Here is a 24,456-nt window from a genome sequence, read left to right on the forward strand (position 1 = left end):
TTTATTTATTCATTCATTCATTCATTTATTCATTTATTTATTTATGGCTGTGTTGGGTCTTCATTGTTGTGTGCAGGCTTTCTCTAGTTGCGGCCAGTGGGGGTTACTCTTCCTTGCGGTGTGCGGGCTTCATTGTGGGCTACTCTTGTTGTGGAGCACGGGCTCTAGGCGTGCAGGCTTCAGTAGTTGTGACATGCAGGCTTCAGTAGCTGTGGCACACAGGCTCAGTAGTTGTGGCACATGGGCTTAGTTGCTCCATGGCTTGCGGGATCTTCCCAGACCAAGGCTTGAACCCGTGTCCTCTGCATTGGCAGCAGGCAGATTCTTAACCACTAAGCCACCAGGGAAGTCCCCTCCTTTACCTTCTTTCTCCAGTGAGGTGAGTTTGAAAAACACCTGAATCAAACCTGGCAAGGCTAACAGATGGCTCATTTGTCCCTGGGTTTCCTGTGTTAACATCTATAAATGCAGGCAGGGACTTCCCTGGAGGTCCAGTGGTTAAGAATCTGCACGCCCAAGGCACGGGGCACGGGTTCCATCCATGGTCAGGGAACTAAGATCATGCATGCTGCGTGGCTTAGACAGCAACAACAAAAAACTCCAAAAACGCAAAAAAACCACAGGCAACCTCAGCGGGAGAATGAAACTGCAGGTGCTGAGGCATTTGTCCGCAACCCAAAAATCCAGAGGTCCAGGGCCATCCACGACTTTCAGTGGCAAGAACTGAGTTAGAGGACACGGTTCTGTTTATCATTCTCCTTTGGGAACTGCTCTGGGCTTATGGCAATCTTCCAAGACAGCCAGGAGGAGCACTGGGAAATCTCAAACAAATCAGAACCCCTAGAACAGCCTGAGATCCTACTAAGAAAAATCCTGAAATGCTTCGTCCTTCGTTTATTCAACAAATACTTCAGTGGTTACTATGTGCTGGGTGTTGGGGATTCAGTGGAGGAAAAAACACATTCCCTAGCTTTGTCAAGAAGCCGAGAATCTAATATGGGCATCAAGGAAACAAAAGATAACTACAGTATAGTATGTTTAAGTGTCATGATGGATGAATGGAGGGTGGCAGATGATTCACCCAAGGGATATCTAATGCAGTGTTGTGCGGTCCTTTGCCCCTTGTTCCAGGGTGGCATGTGTTTCAGACATGAAGTTTGGTAGTATATGAAGAATTTTGTGCCACGTAGAGGAAAATGGAATTTGTTGTATGGGATTCAGACTTTCTTTTCTTTTTAAAAATTTATTTATTCATTTATTTTTGGCTGCATTGGGTCTTCGTTGCTGCATGCGGGTTTTCTCTAGTTGCGGCGAGCGGGGGATACTCTTCCTTGTGGTGCACAGCCTTCTCATTGCGGTGGCTTCTCTTGTAGTGGAGCACGGGCTCTAGGCGTGTGAGCTTCAGTAGTTGTGGCTCGTGAGCTCTAGAGCACAGGCTCAGTAGTTGTGGCGCAAGGGCCTAGTTGCTCCACGGCATGTGGGATCTTCCCGGATCAGGGCTTGAACCCGTGTCCCCTGCACTGGCAGGCGGATTCTTAACCACTGTACCACCAGGGCAGTCCTGGGATTCAGACTTTTAACTCAGACTCATTTCTGTGCTTTTAATCACTTTACACTTAATGTGTCTGAGGTTTTCAAGGTGTAAAGTAGCTTCTCATTATAATCATTTTTTGGGGTGGAGAGTACTCTGCGTGTATTGAAAGAATGGCTGGTTAAGCTGGAATGAGTTTTACTGGTATTCACGGGAAAGAAAGTCACATTTGTTATGGGAAATTACCTTTCAAATTTTTGACATAATCCTCTCCAGGAAGGTTGTTTGTTGACATCAGCATCTCCAGCTCTACACCACCTTTATATTTAAATTGTGCACCTACTTACCTCCTGCAGAGCTGCTATCTAAAAAGGCCACAAGGACAGGAAGCAGGAGATTAGTATAGATTGGTAGCTGGGGCTGAGCTGGATCATCCAGACAATGCTCCCAAGATGGTCTCACCCAGTCTGACAATCACCAAGTCTAACTCTCCAGCTTAGACCTCACCTGGGAACTTCATATATCCAACTACCTACTGATTGCTCACATCATCTCCTACTTGACATGTTCAAAACCAAACTCCTGATTTCTACCCCAAACCTGCTCTATCTGCCTGTAGCCTTCCCCATCTCAGCAAATGGCAGCTTCATCCTTCCACAGATGCTCAGGCCCTAAACCTTGCCTTCTCTCTTACATCTACCTATACATCTAATAGTAACTCCTTCAAATCGTGTTGGCTCTCCCTTCCAGTGCACCCAGAATCCCCCCACTTCTTCTTTTTTTTTTTTTTTTTTTTTTTTTGTGGTACGCGGGCCTCTCACTGCTGTGGCCTCTCCCGCTGCTGAGCGCAGGCTCCAGAAGCGCAGGCCCAGCGGCCATGGTTCACGGGCCCAGCCACTCCGCAGCATGTGGGATCCTCATAGACCGGGGCATAAACCCGCGTCCCCTGTATCGCCAGGCGGACTCTCAACCACTGCGCCACCACGGAAGCCCCCCCCCCCACTTCTTATCACTACCACCATGGTCCATGCGGATGTAGTACCTGGTGTAAAGAAACATGAGACGACCTCCCCTCCTGCTTGGCAAGCATCGTCTGCCTTGTTCTTAAATCCTCAGTCTCCGCGCAGGTTGCTACCTCTTTCAGGTTTTCATTGTCTGATGGATTTTCTGCCTATCCTCCCGCCCTTCTCCATTTCTGGCCCCAGGACATAGATTTCCCTTCCCACCTGCTGAAAAATAATCATCATCAATAGTTTATTGGTCCTGGGATAAACCATAATGGAAAGAATATAAAACAGAATGTATATGTGTGTGTAATTGAGTCACTTTGCTGTACAACAGAAATTAACACAACATTGTAAATCAACTATACTTCAATTAAAAAATAAATTTAAAAAATAGTTTATTGGAACCCAGCCCCTTTACACATAGTATTACAGTGAGCACGCTTTGGAGACAGACTTCTGGGTTCACAATCTCAGCTTTGATATTCACTAGCTGTGGGACTCGGGTCAGATGATTTAACCTCTCTGCCTCAGTTTCCTCATCTGTAAAAATGAGAGTAATAACACCTACTTCATAGGGCTATTATGAGAACTGAATAAATTAATGCATGTAAAAAGTTTAGATCCATGCCTGGCACATAGTAAGTGCTCAGAAGATGGTAGCTATTATAAAAATTTACATACATTATCTCATTTAAATTTAGTATAGCAGTTAGGAACCTAGGTTCACCTCTCAGTTTCACCATTTCTTAGCTGTGAGGCCTTGGACAAGGACCTAGCCTCTTCATGCCTCAGTTACCATATTTGAAACGGGGATAGCAAGTGTTGTAGTAAATTGTATAAGGGTTCAATAAATGTTAACTATTGTTATTCAGTTTTGACACCAGCCCCATGAGACCGCAGAGCAAACACATAGTGAAGCTTGACCAATTGTGTCACTGTCTGCAGGTGGGCGGATTACTTCTCTGTTTTTTCAGGGATAAATAATAAGAGAGCTTATCTTGGAATTATCGTACAAAGCACAACTAACAATTAGCTATTACGATCCCCATTTTTATTGATGAGAAAGTTGATGATCAAAGAGAGGTAAGGGCATAGGCTTAGGAGAAAAACCTAAAACAAATCCCAGCTTGGTCATGAAATAGCTGTGCCATCCTGGGCAAATGATTTAATCTCTTTGAAGTTTAATTTCCTTATCTTTAAAATGCTGATTAAATCGGCAAGGCTTGTGGGCTTGTTATGATGATGATATGAGATCTGTAAGTAAGATGGGGAATACCATCATACCCCACATGGTATTCTTACTATGATCCTCATTTTCATCTATAGGAAGATGGAGGTTGAGAGAGGTCAGGTGACTTGCCCGAGGGCACAGAAGAGTTTGTGGCAGATTCAAACTTCAAGGCCACATCCACCTGCTCCAGATTCCTGTCCTCCTGACACCACAGTAAGCCTCCATTCAGGAAATGGGAGGAAGGCTGACGGGGGCTGCTCTGGCCCCCAAGGATCAGGACACACTGGAAAATGGAAGCTCTCAGTCCTGCTCCAGACTTAATGTATTAACTTCCCTCCCCACACCCTGATTCATGGACAGAGATAAATGACTTGCCAAGCTATTGGTAGACCGGCTAGGCACACACATGGGCCAGAAGGAAAGGAAAGGGCAAAAGATAGGAAAGTAGTGAACAACCTTATTTCTCCTTTCCCAACCTACCATTTATAATCTTACACATATATAGTCAAACAGTAAAGACTAGTTTAATAGGACACATTTAGATTTAGTTTCTGCCTCCATCCCCTTGTGCCCAAACTTGATTCACCCAGGCAGGGGGAAGGGAAGGGGCAAATGAAACGTGAAAAATAACAAGTAGGTATGTTCCCCCTCTAGACTGTAAGGACCAAGAAGGCATATCCACTTATCATCATATCCCAGAGTCTAGTATAATTCCTGGTACACAACAGAGATTAATGAATATGAGCTGAAAACATAAATTATGATGTCAGATCATGTCATTTAGCCTGCTCATATTTCCTACCTTCTCCTCAAAACACATAGCCTATTTCAAATTTTGTGCCCTCATTCCCAATGCTAGGGCTGCTTAAAAACGATTTCAAAGAAGTAGTATTAAGTTCTGGAGAACCCCAGTCACACTCGCCCCTTCCTAACGTGCTGGTCCAGCTCCTCATTCCCAAGCCTTCCGTCATTTGTCTGGTTTCTCCTGAGTCCCACTCCATCTGTGGCCTCACTGACCCTCATTTTGACACAGAAGGAGCTTGGGGTTTAAAGGCAGAAGACCCACATTGAGTACTGCTTCTGTTTCAGATAACCCCTCAAAGCCTCAGTTTCGTTATCTATGAAATGGGGCTAAATTATAGTACCTACCCCACTGGCTATTGTTAAATCGATAACATTTACGGAAGGCTCTTAGAACAGGGCCTGGCACACAGCAAACACTATGTAATTGCTTTAAATTGAAGTAAAGCATGCATATAAAACGTTTTTAATTGTAAAGTGTTATAAAAATGTGTAAGATTACTACTATGACTTTATAGTGAGTAAATCTTCGGGACGGGGGATATGATCTTGTTCCAAGTTCCTTCATAATGCAGAGAATCCTTAGAGAAGCAAATTTCTTCTGACTCATTTCTTAATTGCTAGGTAGTACCTCCAAAAAGAGAATAGCCCATCTCTCTCTCTCGCTCTCTCTCTCTCTCTCACACACACACAGTATCACTCTATATTATCTTGTTTGTTTTCATATTTATGATCTGCCTGTCCCCACCTCCACTCCCAAACTGGAATTAAAACTCCAAGACAGGGGAAGTTCTGTCTGTATTGTTCAGAACTGGCACAGAGTGGATATTTCTGTTGCACCAATGAACAGATGAATGAAGGTCTACCGCAGATATGCAAAGAAGTACCAGGTCACAGAAATACCACGCTGAGAACCAAGCCGGACTTCAATCAAAATGGAATATACAAAATTATTCCTCAGAAGGCCCTGCTGGTCAATGGTGGCTGCCTTAGATTATTAAGAAAAGGGAGGTGGGATATTGTCTATGAACAATTGAAGACCAGCCCTCTACTTTTGGAACAAGGAATATGGAAGAGCAGATTCTAGCTCTCTGCAAAGAGCTTCTTTTCATTTGCCCACGAAGGCTGCCCGACCGCGTTTTATTCCCCCCCCCCACGCGCCCACACACGAGGCTGTTCTGTGAAGATATGGAGCTTCCAGTGACAAATGAGTCGGGGATCCCAACGCTAAAGTGTAGGTTACAAGGCACCCTGGGGCTCCCCCGGCCTTGCCAGGTGAGAACGCCCAGGGAAGCACATATCAGGTCCATTATGATGACTATTTATTAATAATAATATTGTCACTAAATATTTATGAAGTGCTCATGCTCAGCTATACGGTGACACTCCCACCACTCCGCCACCCTTCCAGCAGCACCCAGGTCCCTAACCCCGAGCCCCACAGTCCTCCCGGTGCACTGTGGTTGGAGAGAATTGTGACAGGTAGCTCTGGCCACCTCAGGTGACCTTAACTGCTGGGAACCCAGGCGTCCGGGTCCTCCAGTGGCGCGAGAATCCATTCGCGGTCGCCACGGGGTCTTGTAAAAACGTCCCCTTGGTCCGTACCCCACCTGGGCTCCAGGAGCAGAAATGGGGAGGGGCCAGATCCAAGCTCCCCACGGGGTCCACCTGGCGGCTGCCCCCTCCTCTCCTCGGTCCGGACCAGCCTGCAGGCAGGCGAGGGCGCGGCCCCCGGGGTCTCCGGTCCACAGCAGGCGGCCGCTAGCCTTCCCACTCCCAGAGCTCCCCGCCGCTCCGGCCCAGCATCCTGGAGCCCCGGCCCCGCGGCATTTTTTCTCTTTATCATAAATATATAAATTATGCTAATTACGGGCATTGCATATTAACCAAACCCGAAACCTCCCCTGCCCGGCCCCCTCCCCCTCCGTGCAAACCCCTCCCCGCCCCGGACCCCGCTACTTACCGGAGCCCGAGCCGCCTTCGCCCCGGGTGCCCGGCATCCACCGATTAGAGATTCATCTCACAACTCGAGCCAGGGGGCCGGGGGCCGGGGCCGGGGCAGCCGCCGCCCGCAGACAAAGAAGCCAGTGCGTTTTGGCTGGGCTCGGCTCGGCCCGGGAGCCGGTCTGGACCCGCCGCCGCCCCCCGGGCCCCCAGCCCGGGCTGGGCAGAACCGAAGGGGACTCCGCGGGCTGCGCTGGGCGGAGAGGGGACGGGCGGGAAGCGAGAAGGGGGAGCGGTGTGGGGGGCGGTCAGGTACATATATTTTTTTCTCCTCTCCCCCCCCTTCCACGGCCCCCCCTCCTTTTTCTCCCCCCCCCCTCCCTTTTTCCCTCCTTCTGCTACTTGGATTTTTTTAGCTGCTGCGTCATGAACATAATTTATGCAAAGAGCTTTGCCGCATGCTGCACCGCGCGCGCCAGCCGCCGGGGGCGGCGGGCTGGGCGGGCCGGCGAGGAAGGGAGGGGATCTGGGGAGCCGAGAACGAGCGATTGGGGCGGGGAGCCGGGGGGTCAGACCCTTGCCACTCCGGAGGCCCCAGAGGCTCACTCCCCGGACAGGAGTGGAAGGCCGGTGGGGCGGGTCACGCAGCCCCCTCCGAGGTGCCGCTTGAGGTCGTTCCATTTTGGAAGGTGCGAGAGTGGGAACGGGAGCACGGGAGTCCGGACTGGGGACCCTGTGCCACATTCCCGTCAGCCTAGGATTGGGGCCCTGACTCCCAGCGGCCGCCTTTCCTCTCTGGGTTAGTCAGTTGCTCTCCTCAACGTTGAAAGTCAAGTCCATGTCCATTCCCAAGCCCCAGGCCGGGACCCCACTACGAGAAAAGGGAGGGAACGCAGACATCGCTCAGCCAGGGCCTAACCAACCTTCTGAGCAGCTGTGCCCCGGCTCCATCTCACGCAGGGGACCCTGGGCCTGAAAGCTCCCTCACCCCCACCTCAAGAGCAGTTGTGGGCTGTCTTGACTAAAGACAGCTTGCCTGCTTTCTTGACCAAGTAGACTAGGAAATGTAAAATATAGACAAAGTTCTGTGGCATGGAGAGAAAACAACGTTCTGCTTTGGTGGTGGTGATGGCGAGAAGGGTTTGGTTTATTTAATAGAGGCTCTTGAAGGTATGGAAAGGGGCAGGGATAAGACGAGGCACCGTTTGGGGCTGAGGGCAAATGGACGAAGTAGTTGACACACGAAAGAGGAAGGAGTTGGAAGAACAAAGGGGAAGAGAAAGAATGAGGGGAGGCGAGTTGGGGAGGAGGGAGCACTGTAAATCCAGTAAGCTGTGGATCCCAACATTGAGGCAGCCTGCCATCAGCCTGGGCTGCTTCCCCTTTGCCCCTGCATCCACTGCCACCGCTCCCCCCTTGTGATGAGCTAAGCATAGATGAGTTAGAGGTAGTGTGAGAAGAGAGGGGGAGCCCTCAGCCCATTGTTGCTTAAGGCCTCCTCCCATGGAAGGACACTGGGAGGGGAGAGGAGGAGAAGAGAGCAGCACCAGGTGGTAGACCATCACTACACACTTTTCCGGAACGTTACCTGCACCTGGCAGATTTATGAGTAACCAAACGGATTAGGAGTTCGAATATTTAGGTTTTAGTCCCAACTCTTCCACTAGAAGTTCAGGCAGGTAGTTTAACTTCTTCATTACTTAAAAAAAAAAAGACGGTGATATCTATAATCATTACTTCACAGGGTTAAGAAGTTTAATTGTGAGCCTGTATGCGAAAAAACTTTGGAAAACGCTAATCGCTCTACGATTGTAAGGTATCATTATCTGTACAATAGTTTTAACTGGCCTTGTGAAACTAATACATGACATGGTATAGTTCTTGGGGGGTTTTGTTTGGTCTGTAGTCCCTATGGTCCTTCCTCTCAGACTGTAAATTCCTCAAGAGCACAGATTGTGACTTACTAATTTTTGGATTTCCTACTGCTTTTTATGTGAAGAAGAGGCTCAGTATTGTTATTGAATGTTGTCACACGAAGACAAAAACTCTTAGTCTATGTGACTTGGTTTGGTGCTACACACATAAATGCTTTGGATGACATGAATATCAGGGATAGTATGAAGAAAGAAATGGATGTGATCAAAGGGGTTCATGGACACATACATCAAAATGTTAACTGTGGGGCTTCCCTGGTGGCGCAGTGGTTAAGAATCCTCCTGCCAGTGCAGGGGACACAGGTTCGAGCCCTGGTCCGGGAAGATCCCACATGCCGTGGAGCAACTAAGCCCATGTGCCACATCTGTTGAGGCTGCGCTCTAGAGCCGGTGAGCCACAACTACTGAAGCCCGTGCACGTAGAGCCCATGCTCCGCAACAAGACCGCAAATAGAAGCCCACGCACCGCAACAAACAGTAGCCCCCGCTCGCTCGCGGCAACTAAAGAAAGCCCGCGCGTAGCAACGGAGACCCAACACAGCCAAAAATAAATAAGTTTATTTTTTTTAAATGTTAACTGTGGTTTTCTTTGGGAAAAGGAGGCCTTAATTTTATATTGTATACACTTCTGCTTAAATTTTTGATGCTGAACATATACTACTTTTTTGTTTGTTTAAATTTTTTATTGGGGTATAACATGCACACAGCAAAGTACACAAACCTCAAATGTACATCTTGATGAATTATTTATATATATATAAAATATTACTATCTACATATATTACTTGCATACATCTACATACATAATAGATTACATATATTATTTATATATTTATTATAATCATTATATTTTATTATATCACACACACACATATATATTTTATAAATATATACAAAATCACCACCCACAACATGATGCAGAGCATTTCCAACAGCTGAGAAGACTCCCCTGTGTTCCTTGTTAAGTAAACTTCCAGTTATCACCATAGCTTAATTTTGCTGGTTCTTGAACTTCATATAAATGGAATCAGCATGTGTACTCTTTTGTGTCTGGCTTCTGTTACTCAACATATGTTTTTGAGATTCACCCATGTTGTCCTGTCTAACAGTATTATTTGTTCTTTTTTATCGCTGCATATATTCCATTGTATAATTATACCACAGTTTATCCATTCTACTATTGATGGGCATTTGGGTTGTTTCTTTTTGTCTTTTATGAATAAAGCTGTTGTGAACATTCTTGCATAAGTCTTTTAGTGAATATATGCACATATTTCTCCTGGGTAGATACTGAGGAGTGGGATTGCTAGGTTTGGGGTATATGTCTAACTTTTGTAGATACTGCTAAATACTTTTCCAAAATGTTTGAACCAATTTATATCCTTACTAGTAATGTATGAGAATTCTAGTTGTTCCACACCCTCACCAATACTTGCAATACAGCCTCTCTCTTTTTTTTGCAATATTGAAATATAAGATTTTTAGAATAAGTGTTTATTTTATAATCAGAAAAAATGTCAACAATGCAAATTTCCATGACTGAGTTGGGAGAAGATGTCACTAGTGACATGCCATGCCAAAGAAAACTCATCAACAGTATCCTCAGCCCAGCACATTTTCTTTTTCTCCTTCACTCCACTTCCCATGCCTCTGAGCCTACATTCATTCAACAAATATTTATTGTCTACTATGTGCCAAACACTGGGCTGGATGCTAAGTGTCCAGTGGTAAACAAAACAGACAGCTTTCTTGGAATTTATAGTCTTCTGGGGAAACAGATGTTAAACAAAAAATAAACAGAAATATATCATTACATGTGATGATTATGAAAACCAGACAGTGATATGAGAGGGAATAACAAAACCAAAAGGTGATATGAGAGAGAAAAGAGAATTTTTCTCTTTTTCTCAGGGAAGGCCTCCCTGAGGAAGTCATATATAAGGCAAAGTTTAAAAGATGTAATAGGGCTTCCCTGGTGGCGCAGTGGTCGAGAGTCCACCTGCCGATGCAGGGGACACGGGTTCGTGCCCCGGTCCGGGAGGATCCCACATGCCGCGAAGCGGCTGGACCCGTGAGGCTGGGCCCATGAGCCATGGCTGCTAAGCCTGCGCGTCCGGAGCCTGTGCTCCGCAACGGGAGAGGCCACAACAGTGAGAGGCCCGCGTACCGCAAAAAAAAAAAAAAAGATGTAATAAGCAGGAGACCGAAGGAACAGCAGAGACAATGAGGCAGGAATAAATTTGTTGTTCAAGAAACTGAAAGAGGATCAATGTGGCTGGAACACAGCAAGTGACAGGGGAGAATTGCACAAAATGAAGTTGGAAAGATAGGCAGGGCCCAGATCAGGAAGGCCTGGCCATATATACCTCCAATCTTTCCATTCAGTTGGGTCCTTTCTTTCTTTGCAAACTCTACTCGAGATTTATCCCGTCTGAGAGGTCTTCTTGAATAATACCGAATTGTTCTAATTAATATTATTTTAATTACATCGCTGCTCCAATAACTTCATTATATAATTTGTAGTTAATAGGCCTTTCATTCTGTTTCCTGAGAATATATTGGTTTACCCAACAGATATAGGACAGGGCCTTATGTTTCCTCTATTACCCAGTCTCCTCCAAGCACCTAGCTTATCAGGGATGCTCTGTTGACAGTAAGAGTCTCCCTTGGCCCTGTACTCTATTCCTAGAAAGCTCTATGAATCTAAGTAGATAATCCTTAGGATCCTGTTTTACCTGGTTTGAGAACTGACCCAATTTCAAATCTTCAAAACTTGCCCTGGAGCACCCAAATTTCTCCAGGATCCAGGCATATTTTTCCAAACACCTTCCTTAACTGCGTAGTTAATCTTGCCCCTCCCCCCTCCAATCACCAGATTAAAGGCATCTCTGCTGTTGCTAAGGGAAGGAGGCTTGGGCAGGTGGTGGGAGTGAGTTGAAGGATGATACAGCAGGGAGTCAGGTTGGTCAGCAGGAAAAAACCTCTCAGCTGTGAGGAAAGACAGCAATGCAAATGCATTTTCAAGTGCTTCTGGGCCAGGTCCCGCCCAGCCTCCAACCGCCCCCCACCCCCACCCCCGCCTGCCATGTGTTTATCTGCTTGTTCTCTGAAAGCTTTTAGGACTTTTTTTTTAAAATCTCTGATGTCTTAAATTTTACAACGTCAATAGTCTGTGGTTAGCCAGCTTTCATAAAACAAGGAAGCTACTGTCCACCTTGACTGGTTATACTGAAGTCCTTATGAGAAGAATGGGCCATCAAAGGAAAGGTGATGTTAACAATACAGGGCTATTTTAAGGTGAGAAGCCAGAGTTCTGAAAACTTTGCATGTGGCAAGGAGTGTGGCTGGGCATGCTCCATTTTTTATAGACTTCCCACCCTGCAATGCATATATTCTATTTACTTTAATTTTAGCAATGATGTAAAATTGTTGCTGGGCTGCTGTCTCTCTGACAGATCACCTTACCAGCTCAAAGGGTAAATATGGGGTTTTTTTTCCATAATTTTTGAACAGTAACAAGGTGAGGAACATTTTATCTCATAAATTATTCACCAAACCTCACAGGCATAATAGGCTGTGTGCATATTCATCAGGTTATCATCCATTATTCATAAGAAGTTCACTTCAACTGTTAGAAGAAAATGAGGTTGTTGATTGAAATCCTGAAGAAATGTGGGCTTTTATTCTCCCCCCTCCTTTTTCCCATCTGAGTAAGTCTGGAAGTTTCCATCAAAAAATGATATTGTAGGGAAAAAAATTTATTCCTGACATGTAGATGTGTAGATAAGAGGAAAATAAAACTTGGAGGAGGAAATAAATTGGCAGGATCAACCATCATTCATTTAACTTGGCTAAAGGCCTCTGACTCCTGCTTCCAGAGAAATTGTGTCCAGGAAGTGGCCAAAGGGGGTCCCCTTTCTTGCAGCAAAAGAGTAGCTTCATCAAATCTGATAGATTTAACACTTATATTAAGATCCAGGTTGCCTTCTACAGCCCAAGAAGTATTATCATTTATCTTCTTATTTGACCTTCACAGCAAGTCTGTGACATAGGAATAATTTTCAAGATGAGAAAACTGAGGCTCAGAGAGGTTAAGTGACTTATCTAAAGCCAAACAGCTGGTGAGCAGACCAGGACTGGAACCTACATTTTCTTCCATATTCCATGTTCCTTATACTCTGTCTTCCTAAATCCTCTGGATGATAAAACTCACCAGTCCCAAGATAGAGGCATTTCACATTGTTTTCCAAGAACCATTAATTTTATTGTTTTCTCTTTTTATTATTTATTTATTTAAAATTATTTATTTATTTTGGCTATGTTGGGTCTTCATTGCTGCACGCGGGCTTTCTCTAGTTGCGGCGAGCCTGGGCTACTCTTCATTGTGGTGTGCGGCTTTTTACTGTGGTGGCTTCTCTTGTTGCGGAGCACGGGCTCTAGGCACACAGGCTTCAGTAGCTGCGGCATGCGGGCTCAGTAGTTGTGGCACACAGGCTTAGTTGCTCGGCAGCATGTGGGATCTTCCCGGACCAGAGCTTGAACCCGTGTCCCCTGCATTAGCAGGTGGATTCTCTTGCACTGCACTCCCAGGGAAGCCTCTGTTTTCTCTTTTTAATACCTTTATTATTTCTCTGAACTACAGAAGCAATATAGGCTTGAAGGCATCAAATAAAACAAAGTTCTATAGAACAGAGAATAACAAATGGATAGTTAACTGCCACGATTGCCAACCTCCTTCGCCATAGGAGCCAGGAGGAGATATTATAATTCAGTCAAATCTGCAGACCTGGGCTCAGATCTGATCATGGTCACTGACTAGCTGTGTAATTTGAGGCAAGATAGCCTCTTTAGGTTGTAGTTTCTCATTTGTAAAATGGGGATAATGCTTTCTTCTAGAGTTTTTTGTGTTAAATGAGATAATGTATATGAAACCCAAGTGTCAGCATTTTCCTCCATTTTAAAGGTCCCCTCCTTCTAGCACAGTTGGCCCTCCAGTATCCACGGGTTCTGCATCAGAGGATTCATCCAATCAAGGATTGAAAATATTTGGAAAATAAATTCCAGCAAGTCCCCAAAAGCAAAAGTTGAATTTGCCTCAAACCAGCAACTATCTACATAGTATTTACAACAATTTACATAGCATTTACATTGTATTAGGTGTTATAAGTAATCTAGAGATGATTTCAAGTTACACATAAGAAAGCGCATAGGTTTTGGGCAAATACTATTTTACCATTTATGCAAATACCATCTTATGTAAGGGACCTGAGCATCCTCGGATTTTGGTATCTGTGAAGGGGAGGGGGTCCTAGAACCAATCCCCCGTGGATATGGAAGAAAGACTGTACGTTTGGGGAAGTGGAATGGAAGGCAAGGCTTGTCACATGCCTGTCCCCCAAGTCTTTCGCTTGACCCTCTGTTTCATTCTGTTTTCGGCCACTCATTTGGCTGCTAGTCACCTGGTATGGTCCCTCTGCATGAAATGCAGCTGTAGTCACAGTGGGGGACAGCTGTGAATTCTCCCCAACGTGACTACACAAGGTCGTTCTTTACTGAAGAGTTAGGGAGAAACTAAAGAGAATTCCAAAGAATAGAGGAAAGCATTACATTTTTTATTTTAACTTTCCCTATAATCCAAGTGAAAACCAGCTGAGAAGTTCAGCTTCATTAGTTGTGGCACACGGGCTGTGTAGTTGTGGCTCACGGGCTCTAGATTGCAGGCTTAGTAGTTGTGGCAGACGGGCTTAGTTGCTCCGTGGCATGTAGGATCTTCCCGGACCAGGGCTAGAACCTGTGTCCACTACATTGGCAGGCCGATTCTTAACCACTGCGCCACCAGGGAAGCCCAAGGAGCATGGAGTCTTAACCACTGCACCACCAGGGAAGTTCCAACTTCCCTGGTGCAGAAGCACTAAATGATTCTGATGCAGGTGGTTTGGGATTTCACACGGAGAAAAATTGCTCAAAACCCCAAAAGAAGAGACGCTGCCCCAGGATTTACTAGGCTGCTGTAGCCACAGTGGAGTGAGGCCTTTACGTTATCATGCAGAGCAGTGTTACTGCCTCTCCTACAAAGGCTCGCCAGCAATAAGAAAGGAGGATCCATTTCTGAGTCATATATCTTGTAATCCTTTTTCCCTTAGTTACACAAAGACCAGCCAAAGCTTTGAAAAGGCTGCTTCAGAGCCTGATTGGATTCTTCCAAAAACCTCCACACTCCCTCTTTGGGCTGGGGAATAGGAGGTAGTTTTGTTCTCCAGTTACACAAGTGAAGAGCCCAATACATAGTAGGTGTTCAATAAAGGTACATTAAAAAGCTCTCATCAGCCTAATTAACTGGGACTAGGAGACCCTGCAGGAAGAGGCGTGTCATCCTCTGAGTCCTCAGAGGACAGTTTATCCATCTCTACTGTAGCACTTACCGAGTTCGGCTGTAATTTTCCTTTCAGCATCCCTCTTGCCCAAACTCACTAAAAGAGTTCATTAGCCATCATCCTTGGCTATTCTCTCTCCTTCACCCCAACATTATTTTAAAAAACACCTTTATTAAGGCATAACTGACATACAGTAAACTACACGTTTAAAGTGCATTATTTGATAAATTTTGACACTTGTACATACCCATAAAACCATCACTACGGTCAAGATAGTGAACACAACCATGACCCCCAAAAGCTTCCCAAAGTCCATCTCTTCCCTCCTGTTGCTCCCCATCTCTCTACACAGGCAACCACTGCTCGCTTTTTATCACTATGGTTTGTATTTTCCAAAATTTTATATAAATGGAATCCCTTAGCGTGCACTCTTGTTTTGTCTGGTTTCTTTCCCTCAGCATAACTGAGATTATCCATGTTGTTGTGTGGACCTGCAGTTCATTCCTTTTTGTTGTATAGCAACACCACAACGTGTTTATCCATTGACCTGTTGAAGGACATTTGTGTTGTTTCCAGTTTTTGGCTGTTACAAATAAAGCTGTAATAAATATCCATGGGTAAGCCTTTGTGTGCCCATATTCTTTCATTTCTCTTGCGTTAATAAGAGTGGAAGAACTAGATCACGTGGTGTATATAACTTTTTTTTTTTTTTTTTTTTTGCAATACGCGGGCCTCTCACTCTTGTGGCCTCTCCCGCTGCGGAGCATAGGCTCCGGATGCGCAGGCTCAGCGGCCATGGCTCAGGGGCCCAGCTGCTCCGCGGCACGTGGGATCTTCCCGGACCGGGGCACGAACCCGTGTCCCCTGCATCGGCAGGCGGACTCTCAACCACTGCGCCACCAGGGAAGCCCAATCACGCTATATTTTGATTATCTGTTTACTTTTCTGTCTCTCCCATTAGGTAGACTAAGTTCCATGAGGATAGGGACGAAGTGTGCTTCTTCACTATTGTTTCCTTAGTGTCTATTACAGGGTCTGGCACATAACAGGTGCTTGATAAATAGCTGTTAAATTAACTCAAGAAAGGATGTTTGATGACTTAATGACATCATCTCATTGGGGACCAAGGAGAATGAAGAAAACAGAAAGGCTCTTGATGCCTGTTCAAGAAAGTAGCCAGATGCCCCTTAATCCCACCTGCCAGAGAAAACAGTGGCTTGTAGCCCCTTCTTTTCTGTTGTTAATCTCATTTGGCTCCACCCTGGCTTTCAGGAGACCCTGGTCCCAGCGTGTTAAGCAAAATACCTAACATCCTGTAGAGGAGGCACTGACCAATCTGAGGGCAGCTTGTCTTAGCTGGAACTAGGTCCTGCAGGCTTCCTGGGTGTCAAGAGTTAACCCTTTAGGGACTTCCCCGGTGGTCCAGTGATTAAGAATCCACCTTCCAATGCAGGGGACGCGCGTTCGATCTCTTTTCGGGGAACTCAGATTCCACATGCCGTGGGGCAACTAAGCCCGCGCACTCTAGAGCCCTCGTGCTAGAACTAGAAAGCCTGCGCGTCGCAGCTACTGAACTCGCGCACTCTTGAGCCCTCGTGCCACAATGAGAAGCCCGCGCGCCGCAGTGAAAGATCCCGTATGCTGCAACGAAGATCCTGACACAGCTAAATTAATTAATTAAAAAACAATTTAAAAAAAGAGTTAACCCTTTAATTACTGGACCATGGAAAGGTCTGGGGAGGAGGGGTTTCAGTGGAGGGCTGGAGCAGAGGAGGGTATTTGGGGAGAGGGCTTGGGGCAATGGCTGTTTACCATCCAGTAGAAGTATCTGTACTTTTATCTAGGGCCTGATCAGAATGTACAACCTGATTATCAGCTTGGCCTACTTCCCCTCTGCCTTCTCAGGCTCCTCTTTGCTTTTTTCCTTCCCTAAAACAGAGTCTAGATTTAGAGCCTGAGGTGACACAAGGATCATGTGAGTTTTCTGGCAGATGATGAAATTGAGACCTTTGGGAGGCAGCAGATTAAAATCAATGTAAATAGATTAAACAATGTAAACATTAGAAACAAGGCTTGTAAAATCAAGCAAAGCTGTGTTTGAACACTGGCTCTGCCGCTGTATAACTTAGTTCAGCTACTTAACCTCTCTGAAGTACAGTCCGCTTGCCTGCACTTTTCCTTGGTCTGCTATGGACACGAGGTAGATAATATCTGCAAGGATAGTGGTGCAGTATCTGATTCCTACATGACAAGGAATAAGTGGGAGCTGAGAAGACGAGGACCAAAGTCAGTTAGTTGGTGACACAGTGAGGACTGGAACTAGCATTCCTCTCCTACACTCTCACTGACATGGGCTGCTATAGTCAACACAATTTCAGGGTCCCTAACTGAGGGCCCAGTAAGAGAAAAAAGGTAAGTTTCCTTTCTCAGGTTCACTCCTTTATTTTCAGAGGCCCAGAGCACAGGTTAGGATGGGTATAGGTTAATGACCTCTCCAGTTTTAGGCCTTAGGGTGGAATCAGTTTAGGATCTGACTTGTAAAAGTTAGGTTACAAGGAAGAAGATTTGACTGATCTGACCTCCAAGGATGTTCATTCAAATTAACCAACTACTGCTTGGAAATTTCACGCTAAGAAAAACGCAAGGCCCTGAGGGTAAAAGTCCACTAAAAAAAAAAACCCACTGTTTTTCAAACTGTGAGTCCTGACTTGTTACTAGGATGTGAAATCACCACCAGAACTGAAAAAAGGAAATGGGAGAAAATAGAAAATATGACAGTGCATTGTACACAGGAGGTATCAGATCATAAAATTTTCAGTTACGTATATTTATAAATGCGTGTGTACTGGGTCATGATTTAAAGCGTATTACTGTCAATTTTGGTCCAAAAAGTTTGCAAGCCCTTTTACCAGAAGGTGAGATTCAGGAAAGCAAGAGCTTTGTTTTGTTTTAGAACAGTGCCTGGCATTTGTAAGTGTTCTCTGAAGAACTGTTGAATGAGTGAATATCTAACACCGTGCCTGCCTTCAAGATTAGAGTCAGAAATACAGGAAAAGGTAAATATCATAGGCTTTAACATACTAATATTAATCTGAACTAAATAAACAATATGAATCTACCGAAAGGGAAGGAACCTAAAAGAACTCCAAATACAAATAGTCTTGGAAATTGGGCTTTTAGAGTATTTTAGCCATGATAGGCAGAGTGAAGTGATAAGAACAAAACAAAACTGACTTGGGAACCTGGGAACCGGGATACAAGACCTGACTTTGTAACCTGCTCACTGTGTGACTTAGAGCAAATCTCTTTAATCAATTCTCTCATTTGAAAAACAGGAATGATCAAACAAGCCCCATCTGCCACACAGGGCTGCTGTGAAGACCTGTGATGACCCCATAAAATCGTGCATTTTAAGGGTGCTCTGCAAACTGTAATACGATGCTGGAGAGAAAAACAAGGGATTGCTGAGTTGAAGTGAGTACAGCTCTTTTCAGTGGTTCAAGTCATTCATCAGTAAGTATTTATCAGGCTTCTAATGTTTACTGAGGACTTTTCTTTCCAAAGCTTTCCCTTTTCAGATGCTTTTCTAATATTCTTCCTACAGTACAGAATGTAAACTCCATGAGGAAATAGTGTTGGGCTGTCTTGTTCAGCTCCATCTCTGTACTTGCACATAGCAAGCGCTCAGCAGATATCTTAAAATGAAGAACGAAAGGAAAAACTTAATTGCTGCCTTAAAGGATGGCATCTTTGCCCTTAAGAACAATTAAGTTAGAAGAGAAGTGATAACACGGAGAAAATACACGTAGGGTGCCGTACTGGTGCCTGTAACAGGTACCAAAGGAAGGGCCGGGCCACAGACACTGCTTGGGTACCACGAGTATGCCAGTTTTAGTGCTAGCTGCTGCGGGAGGGACACAACACAGCATACCCTTCTTTATGGTGAGAAAGCGACACAGAAATAAATACCGACCGTCTGTCGGCAAGACAGGCAGCGAAGATTCGAGTGAGGGGAACGCGTGATCGATAAATCAAGGGTTGGGGAGGGGAGCGTATCTCAGGCAGTTAGAGACGTTTGTAGAAATCTATGCCCCTCGTGGAAAGACTGTCAAGGTGAGATGACCTTGAGGTACTGTGCGTAGGTGGAAAAAGGTTCCGGAGAATAGTTTCATGGTACTGCCTCCGAGCGCCCAAGAGAGAGAAGTTCCTGTTTCGAGACAATACCTGTATTTGGTTTTCTTCCAGTCGAGAGACGAGGGTAGGGGTTGGAGGACAAGACCCAGTGGGCGGGGCCAACACTAGCGGGCGGGATCACGTGAGCCCTCCCTCCAGCTACTGGAGGCCGGGCGAAGGGGCGGGGTTTCCGGTGGCAGCGGCATTCGGGCGTCGGGTGACGCTAGGCGGACAAATCGTCACGTGACACGGAAGTGACTACGAACAGGAAGAGGACGAAAAAAATAACCGTCCGCGACGCCGAGCCGAACCGGACCCGCAGCCACCATGAACAGCAAAGGCAAGGACAAGGGGCGGCTGAGGCCGCCGGGGGAAGTAGTGCTGGCCCGGAGCGAGCGGGCCCGGAGCCCAGGGTCACTGGACGCCAGGCCTGGGGAGAGCTGCGCCGCGCTCCTGGGCCAGCTGCAGTGCCCTGGGCTGCGCCGGACGCCTTTGTCATCCTCGAACTACGGCCGCTCGCTCCCTCCCGGCCCTTTCCCCCTTAAACTCTGTGGCGCAGTTTGGAGCTGCGGGCTCGGGTTGGGGGGGCAGTGGGGGGGGGAGAGAAGGCTTGTAGAGATGGGCATCTGCAGGAGCAAATGGGGAGCTAGAGGTGAGATTTGGGTGGGCCAATGGAGAGCTGGCAGAGGCGGGGCGCCGCGCTCCGGAACCACGGCAGGCCCTTGGGCTTAACTAGTTAAGTGCCGGCGCTGGTGGGCGGTCCAGGCGGGCCCGACGGGTCTCTTTCCCCTTAGTCTCGCTGTCGGCCAGAACGTCTGCCGGTTCCTGTGTCAGGACATTCCCCTCAACCCCCTCTCCGATCTCAAGGTTCACTTCCACCACTCACTTTTTTTATTTGGAAGTCGACCTTGAGTAGGAACCTGTGAGGTCGATGAGCACAACCACTGTTACTCATGAGGTCTTGGTCAGTTACAACCAGACCTTTGGAGACCACCCAGAGTAGAGAGACAGGACACACTCTTGAAACATCGGCAAGAAGCGGTCCCCAGAGCTGCCCTGCATTCTGGAAGGATCTTGGGCCCAGCTAGACTTCCCCTGACACCAGTCTTCTCCTGGAAAGAGTTTTTCCTGTCCAGTTGGAATCCAGCATCTTCCGTTATAAGGGTGCAAAGAGGATGCTTATTTTCTTGGCTCCAGGGATCAGGCCCTTCAGGGCAGTCGGTCTGTTTGCAAATCTCTTTCTGCTTGTTCCGGCTAGGCTACCCAGTATGCCTTGCCTTATTTTGGTGACTCTGTATTCTAGGCAACATGCATTGTTTTCTTGTCTTCCAGGTCAATATCCAACGCAGCCAACCTACCCGGTGCAGCCTCCTGGGAATCCTGTGTACCCTCAGACCTTGCATCTTCCTCAGGCTCCACCCTATACTGATGCTCCACCTGCCTACTCAGAGGTGCTTCCAGTTTATTAGACTTTATTAATGGAATACTCTTGGATCACGTTTTCAGTCTTTAGCTAAGTCTGACTCCACGCATTTATTTACTCTCCACAAACAGGAAAGAATGCTCACATGAATAATCTAAAACATTATATAGTTCAGCAATTTCTGTTGGGGTTGAGAATGCATTATCTGATTATTTTATGTTATTTGGCACAGGCTGAGGTTAAGAAGATGAGTTGGCGTTCCTTGAGCCTAACATTAGCTATAGCAGGAAGTGATCCAGGAGAATATTTAATGGCAGTGGAAAGGCAACTTGTGTAACTCAGAGTGTAATCTGCACAAGGAGAATTAAGGATTGACTCATTAAAGAGATCTGAAATACGAATGTCATAAAGTAACTAGTTGCCTTCTCTTCTGCCTCTTTTAGCTCTATCGTCCGAGCTTTGTGCACCCGGGGGCTGCCACAGTCCCCACCATGTCAGCTGCATTTCCTGGCGCCTCACTGTATCTTCCCATGGCCCAGTCTGTGGCTGTTGGACCTTTAGGTTCCACAATCCCCATGGCTTATTATCCAGTTGGTCCCATCTATCCACCTGGTTCAGCAGTGCTGGTGGAAGGAGGGTATGATGCAGGTGCCAGATTTGGAGCTGGTGCTACTGCTGGAAACATTCCTGTGAGTATGACTTTGTCACAAAAAACTCAACCCTTGTGTATTTTAACTTTCTGAAATGACTACATAGTCATCCTTTCATCATCCCTGGGTAATAGTTGCTGGTACTGGTGCAAGCACCGATGTCCAGTAGGCAGGCAGAAAGCACTTGAGGGGGCAGGAGAACTGTGGCAAGTTAGTAGCATCTGGCACATTCACCGGTGTCTGAGTTAATCAGATTCCTTTGTTTTCCTGTCTTAGGAGTCCTGCCTGCTGCTTTTCCAGTTCACTTTGGTACTGGTCTAGTAACACTGCTCATTCATTCCATAAGCATTTACTTAATATTGGCCATCAGTATGGCATTGTATGAGGAACCATGATGATTACAAAAGTAGAATGCACAATCCCCATTAGATTACATTTAGAAAGATACAAAGGCTTTTAGTTATGTCTCCTGCTTAGTTCTCCTGTGTATGGGAACTAGAGCCCAGATGGTCCTTGCTAGGACCATCTACTCAATAACCACAGCCTAGGGATGAGGTGAGAATGCTGTCATCAGGTAGAGCTTTCAGATTATCCAGGGCCATTTGAAAACTGTTGGACCCTGTGACATAAGGCCCTGGACCTAGTACCCACTCCCTGTATTTTAGAATGTGAGTAGGAGTGATTTTCTGCCCTGAAAATGCCTATGGGTCTGGACTACTCACACTCAGAAGGTATCCACAGGCTTTATCTTGGACCTGGAACCCTTTAAATGAGTGGGTTTCCTGTTTATATCTTTGGGCTCACAGAGACTAGAGACCTGCTGTACCTGAATTGGTGGCATTGCTAGCTCTTTGAGTTGCCATGGGTTAGCACATTGCCGTCTTCCCGACTGGTCCTCTTTTCACCTTTGTCCACTTCCCTTCCACAGCTGCCCTGTGTCTAATCAATATTGTCTTTTCCTTTCAGCCTCCTCCCCCTGGATGCCCTCCCAATGCTGCTCAGCTCGCAGTCATGCAGGGAGCCAATGTCCTTGTAACTCAGCGGAAGGGAAACTTCTTCATGGGTGGCTCAGATGGTGGCTACACCATCTGGTGAAGAACCAAGGCCACCTCTGTGCCGGGAAAGACATCACATACCTTCAGCACTTCTCACAATGTAACTGCTTTAGTCATATTAACCTGAAGTTGCAGTTTAGACACATGTTGTTGGGGTGTCTTTCTGGTGCCCAAACTTTCAGGCACTTTTCAAACGTAATAAGGAACCACGTAATGGTAGCAGTACCGCCCTAAAGCATTCTGAGGTAGGGGAGGTATCCATTCATAAGATGAATGTGGGTAAAGCAGCCCTAAGGATCTTCCTTTAATTCCTCTGGAGTAATACTGTACCATACTGGTCTTTGCTTTTAGTAATAAAACATCAAATTAGGTTTGGAGGGAACTTTGATCTTCCTAAGAATTAAAGTTGCCAAATTATTCTGATTGGTCTTTAATCTCCTTTAAGTCTTTGATTTATATTACTTGTTATAAATGAACTGCATTAGTTATCTGCCTTTTCCTTTCCGTCCTTTGCCCCACGTCCTACCCTCAACCCTCGTCTTCCATTCCTTCCCACCGATCTCCATTGAATCAATGGTGCAGGACAGAAAGCCAGTCAAACTAATTTCCTTCTCTCCTTGCACTTCTCCCCACCTGTCATCTTTTAACTAGTCTTTCACAAAGGATCCTCTGAAACCCCGTGCCCCAAGCACAGACCCCATTACTTCTGCTTTTGCTTCTCCTCAAGCAAAAGTGGAGGGTGCCTTTTGGACCCTCCTCGTAGGTTGTCTCTTCATACACGAACCAAATTTGCAAACTCAAATTTGCTTTGGTGCCAGAAAAGCTGAGCTTTGTTTTAACAAAGGATGCAAACTGTATTGTAAACAGCAGTTTGTTTATAATTTGAGGGGCAAGGAGGAGGATGCATTTAAAAGCCTGATGACTCTAGAGCCAAATTAAGGGGAGTTTTCAGATCAAAAATTGGTTACCATTTCCTGTCAGTGTCTGATGCAGGCACTCACGGCTCCCAAGAATTCCTGAGCCGGGTTAATGGGGTCATATTGTGAATGCCTCACTACTAAATGACTTGAGTCCAGTGAAATCTCATTAGGGTTAAGAATATTTCAGGGATCCTTAACATTTTGATTTTTGTTCTCTAAAATTGGATTTTATTTTATTTTATCTTATAATTTCAGTTCATCTAAATTTTGTGTTCTGTACATGTGATGTTTGACTGTACCATTGACTGTTATGGAAGTTCAGCGTTGTATGTCTCTCTCTACACTGTGGTGCACTTAACTTGTGGATTTTTTATACTAAAAATGTAGAATAAAGACTATTTTGAAGATTTGAATAAAGTGATGAAGTTGCATTACACCTCACTTCGAGGGTTCTTTGCTCAGCTTGCTTTTCGACCTCTTCTGTATGTACCTTCTTTTACGTCCCACCGAGGAGTCAGGGAAGTGCCGCTGTCATTCTGTTTCTTTAAATGAAGCCTTTCAACTAAATGCCGGAGTGCAAGGCTAGGATTTGACCATTTCCATGAGTTCCATTCTAGATGTTTAACTTTTCTTCATTTTACTTCCTAAGCTCTTTCAGATTCTTACGAGCCTATTATGCCAGAGGAATTCAGAACATAAACTTAGAAATAAGGGGAAAAAAAAATAAGGGAACAGTTGATTCTCCTAACTTGCCCCTAAGTTTGACTTGAGGAAGATGTTTTTTAGTGTAACAGTTTGTGTAAGTTCAGGATGACCTTCAGTTTTTCCAAAATCCTGTTGGAGAAATACTGAAAACTCCTGGAACCTAGGTTGCCAAGATCCCTCAACTCTTGGGTCTCACCTTGGGTGGACTTGAGCTTGAACAATGGAGGCAATATATTTAAGACCTCGAAAGAGATACAGCTTAATTCCAAAGTAAATACCTGAAGAGCTAGTGATTTCTACCAAAACATTGTACCTTTTAAACGTACCTCATTTTGAGACGAAGTTAGCTCCAAGAAGCCTCTCTGGGCTTGATATAAAGGGCACTGGTGGGAAAAGTGGTAGGTAGGTTGTTCCTGGTTCCCTCTGTGTGTACGCAGAATGGGTCTGGGAAATTCTGGCCCTTGCCAGGATGGAGGCTAAACAACTAATCCCCCAGGGTATGTTTCTAATGACACTTCTGGGACAAACTTCCCAGGACCATCTTTGTTTCAAGACCCTGAGATTGTTCTGGGAACTTCTGAAACTTCCCTGGGGCCCCCTTTGCTTGGGAGAGAACACAGGCAAAGGAGTTAAGTGAGCAAAAGAAACTGTCGAAGTTTAAGCAAAGATAAAGTGTAGTTATTTCTTGCACATGAGAATCTGATTTCT

General features: G+C 45.7%; 1 protein-coding gene across 1 annotated transcript; it reads left to right on the forward strand.

The window, feature by feature from the left end:
* Window positions 1-19,226: 19,226 nt before the first annotated feature.
* DAZAP2 (DAZ associated protein 2) lies at window positions 19,227-22,301 on the forward strand. Its single transcript, XM_082635212.1, has 4 exons — window positions 19,227-19,335; window positions 20,328-20,446; window positions 20,862-21,107; window positions 22,035-22,301. The coding sequence occupies exons 1-4, from the start codon at window positions 19,323-19,325 to the stop codon at window positions 22,161-22,163; spliced, it is 507 nt and encodes a 168-aa protein (XP_082491338.1). The 5' UTR covers window positions 19,227-19,322; the 3' UTR covers window positions 22,164-22,301.
* The last annotated feature ends 2,155 nt before the right edge of the window (window positions 22,302-24,456 follow it).

Source organism: Mesoplodon mirus (genome assembly GCF_964341445.2).
Source record: "Mesoplodon mirus genome assembly, chromosome: 11".
Taxonomy (NCBI): domain Eukaryota; kingdom Metazoa; phylum Chordata; class Mammalia; order Artiodactyla; family Ziphiidae; genus Mesoplodon; species Mesoplodon mirus.

What these genes read in the sequence shown, in the direction of transcription:
- DAZAP2 (XM_082635212.1), top strand. An exon ending in CTCCACCTGCCTACTCAGAG is followed by an intron (nt 20,447 to 20,861) that starts GTGCTTCCAGTT and finishes TGCCTCTTTTAG; the next exon opens with CTCTATCGTCCGAGCTTTGT. An exon ending in CTACTGCTGGAAACATTCCT is followed by an intron (nt 21,108 to 22,034) that starts GTGAGTATGACT and finishes TTTTCCTTTCAG; the next exon opens with CCTCCTCCCCCTGGATGCCC.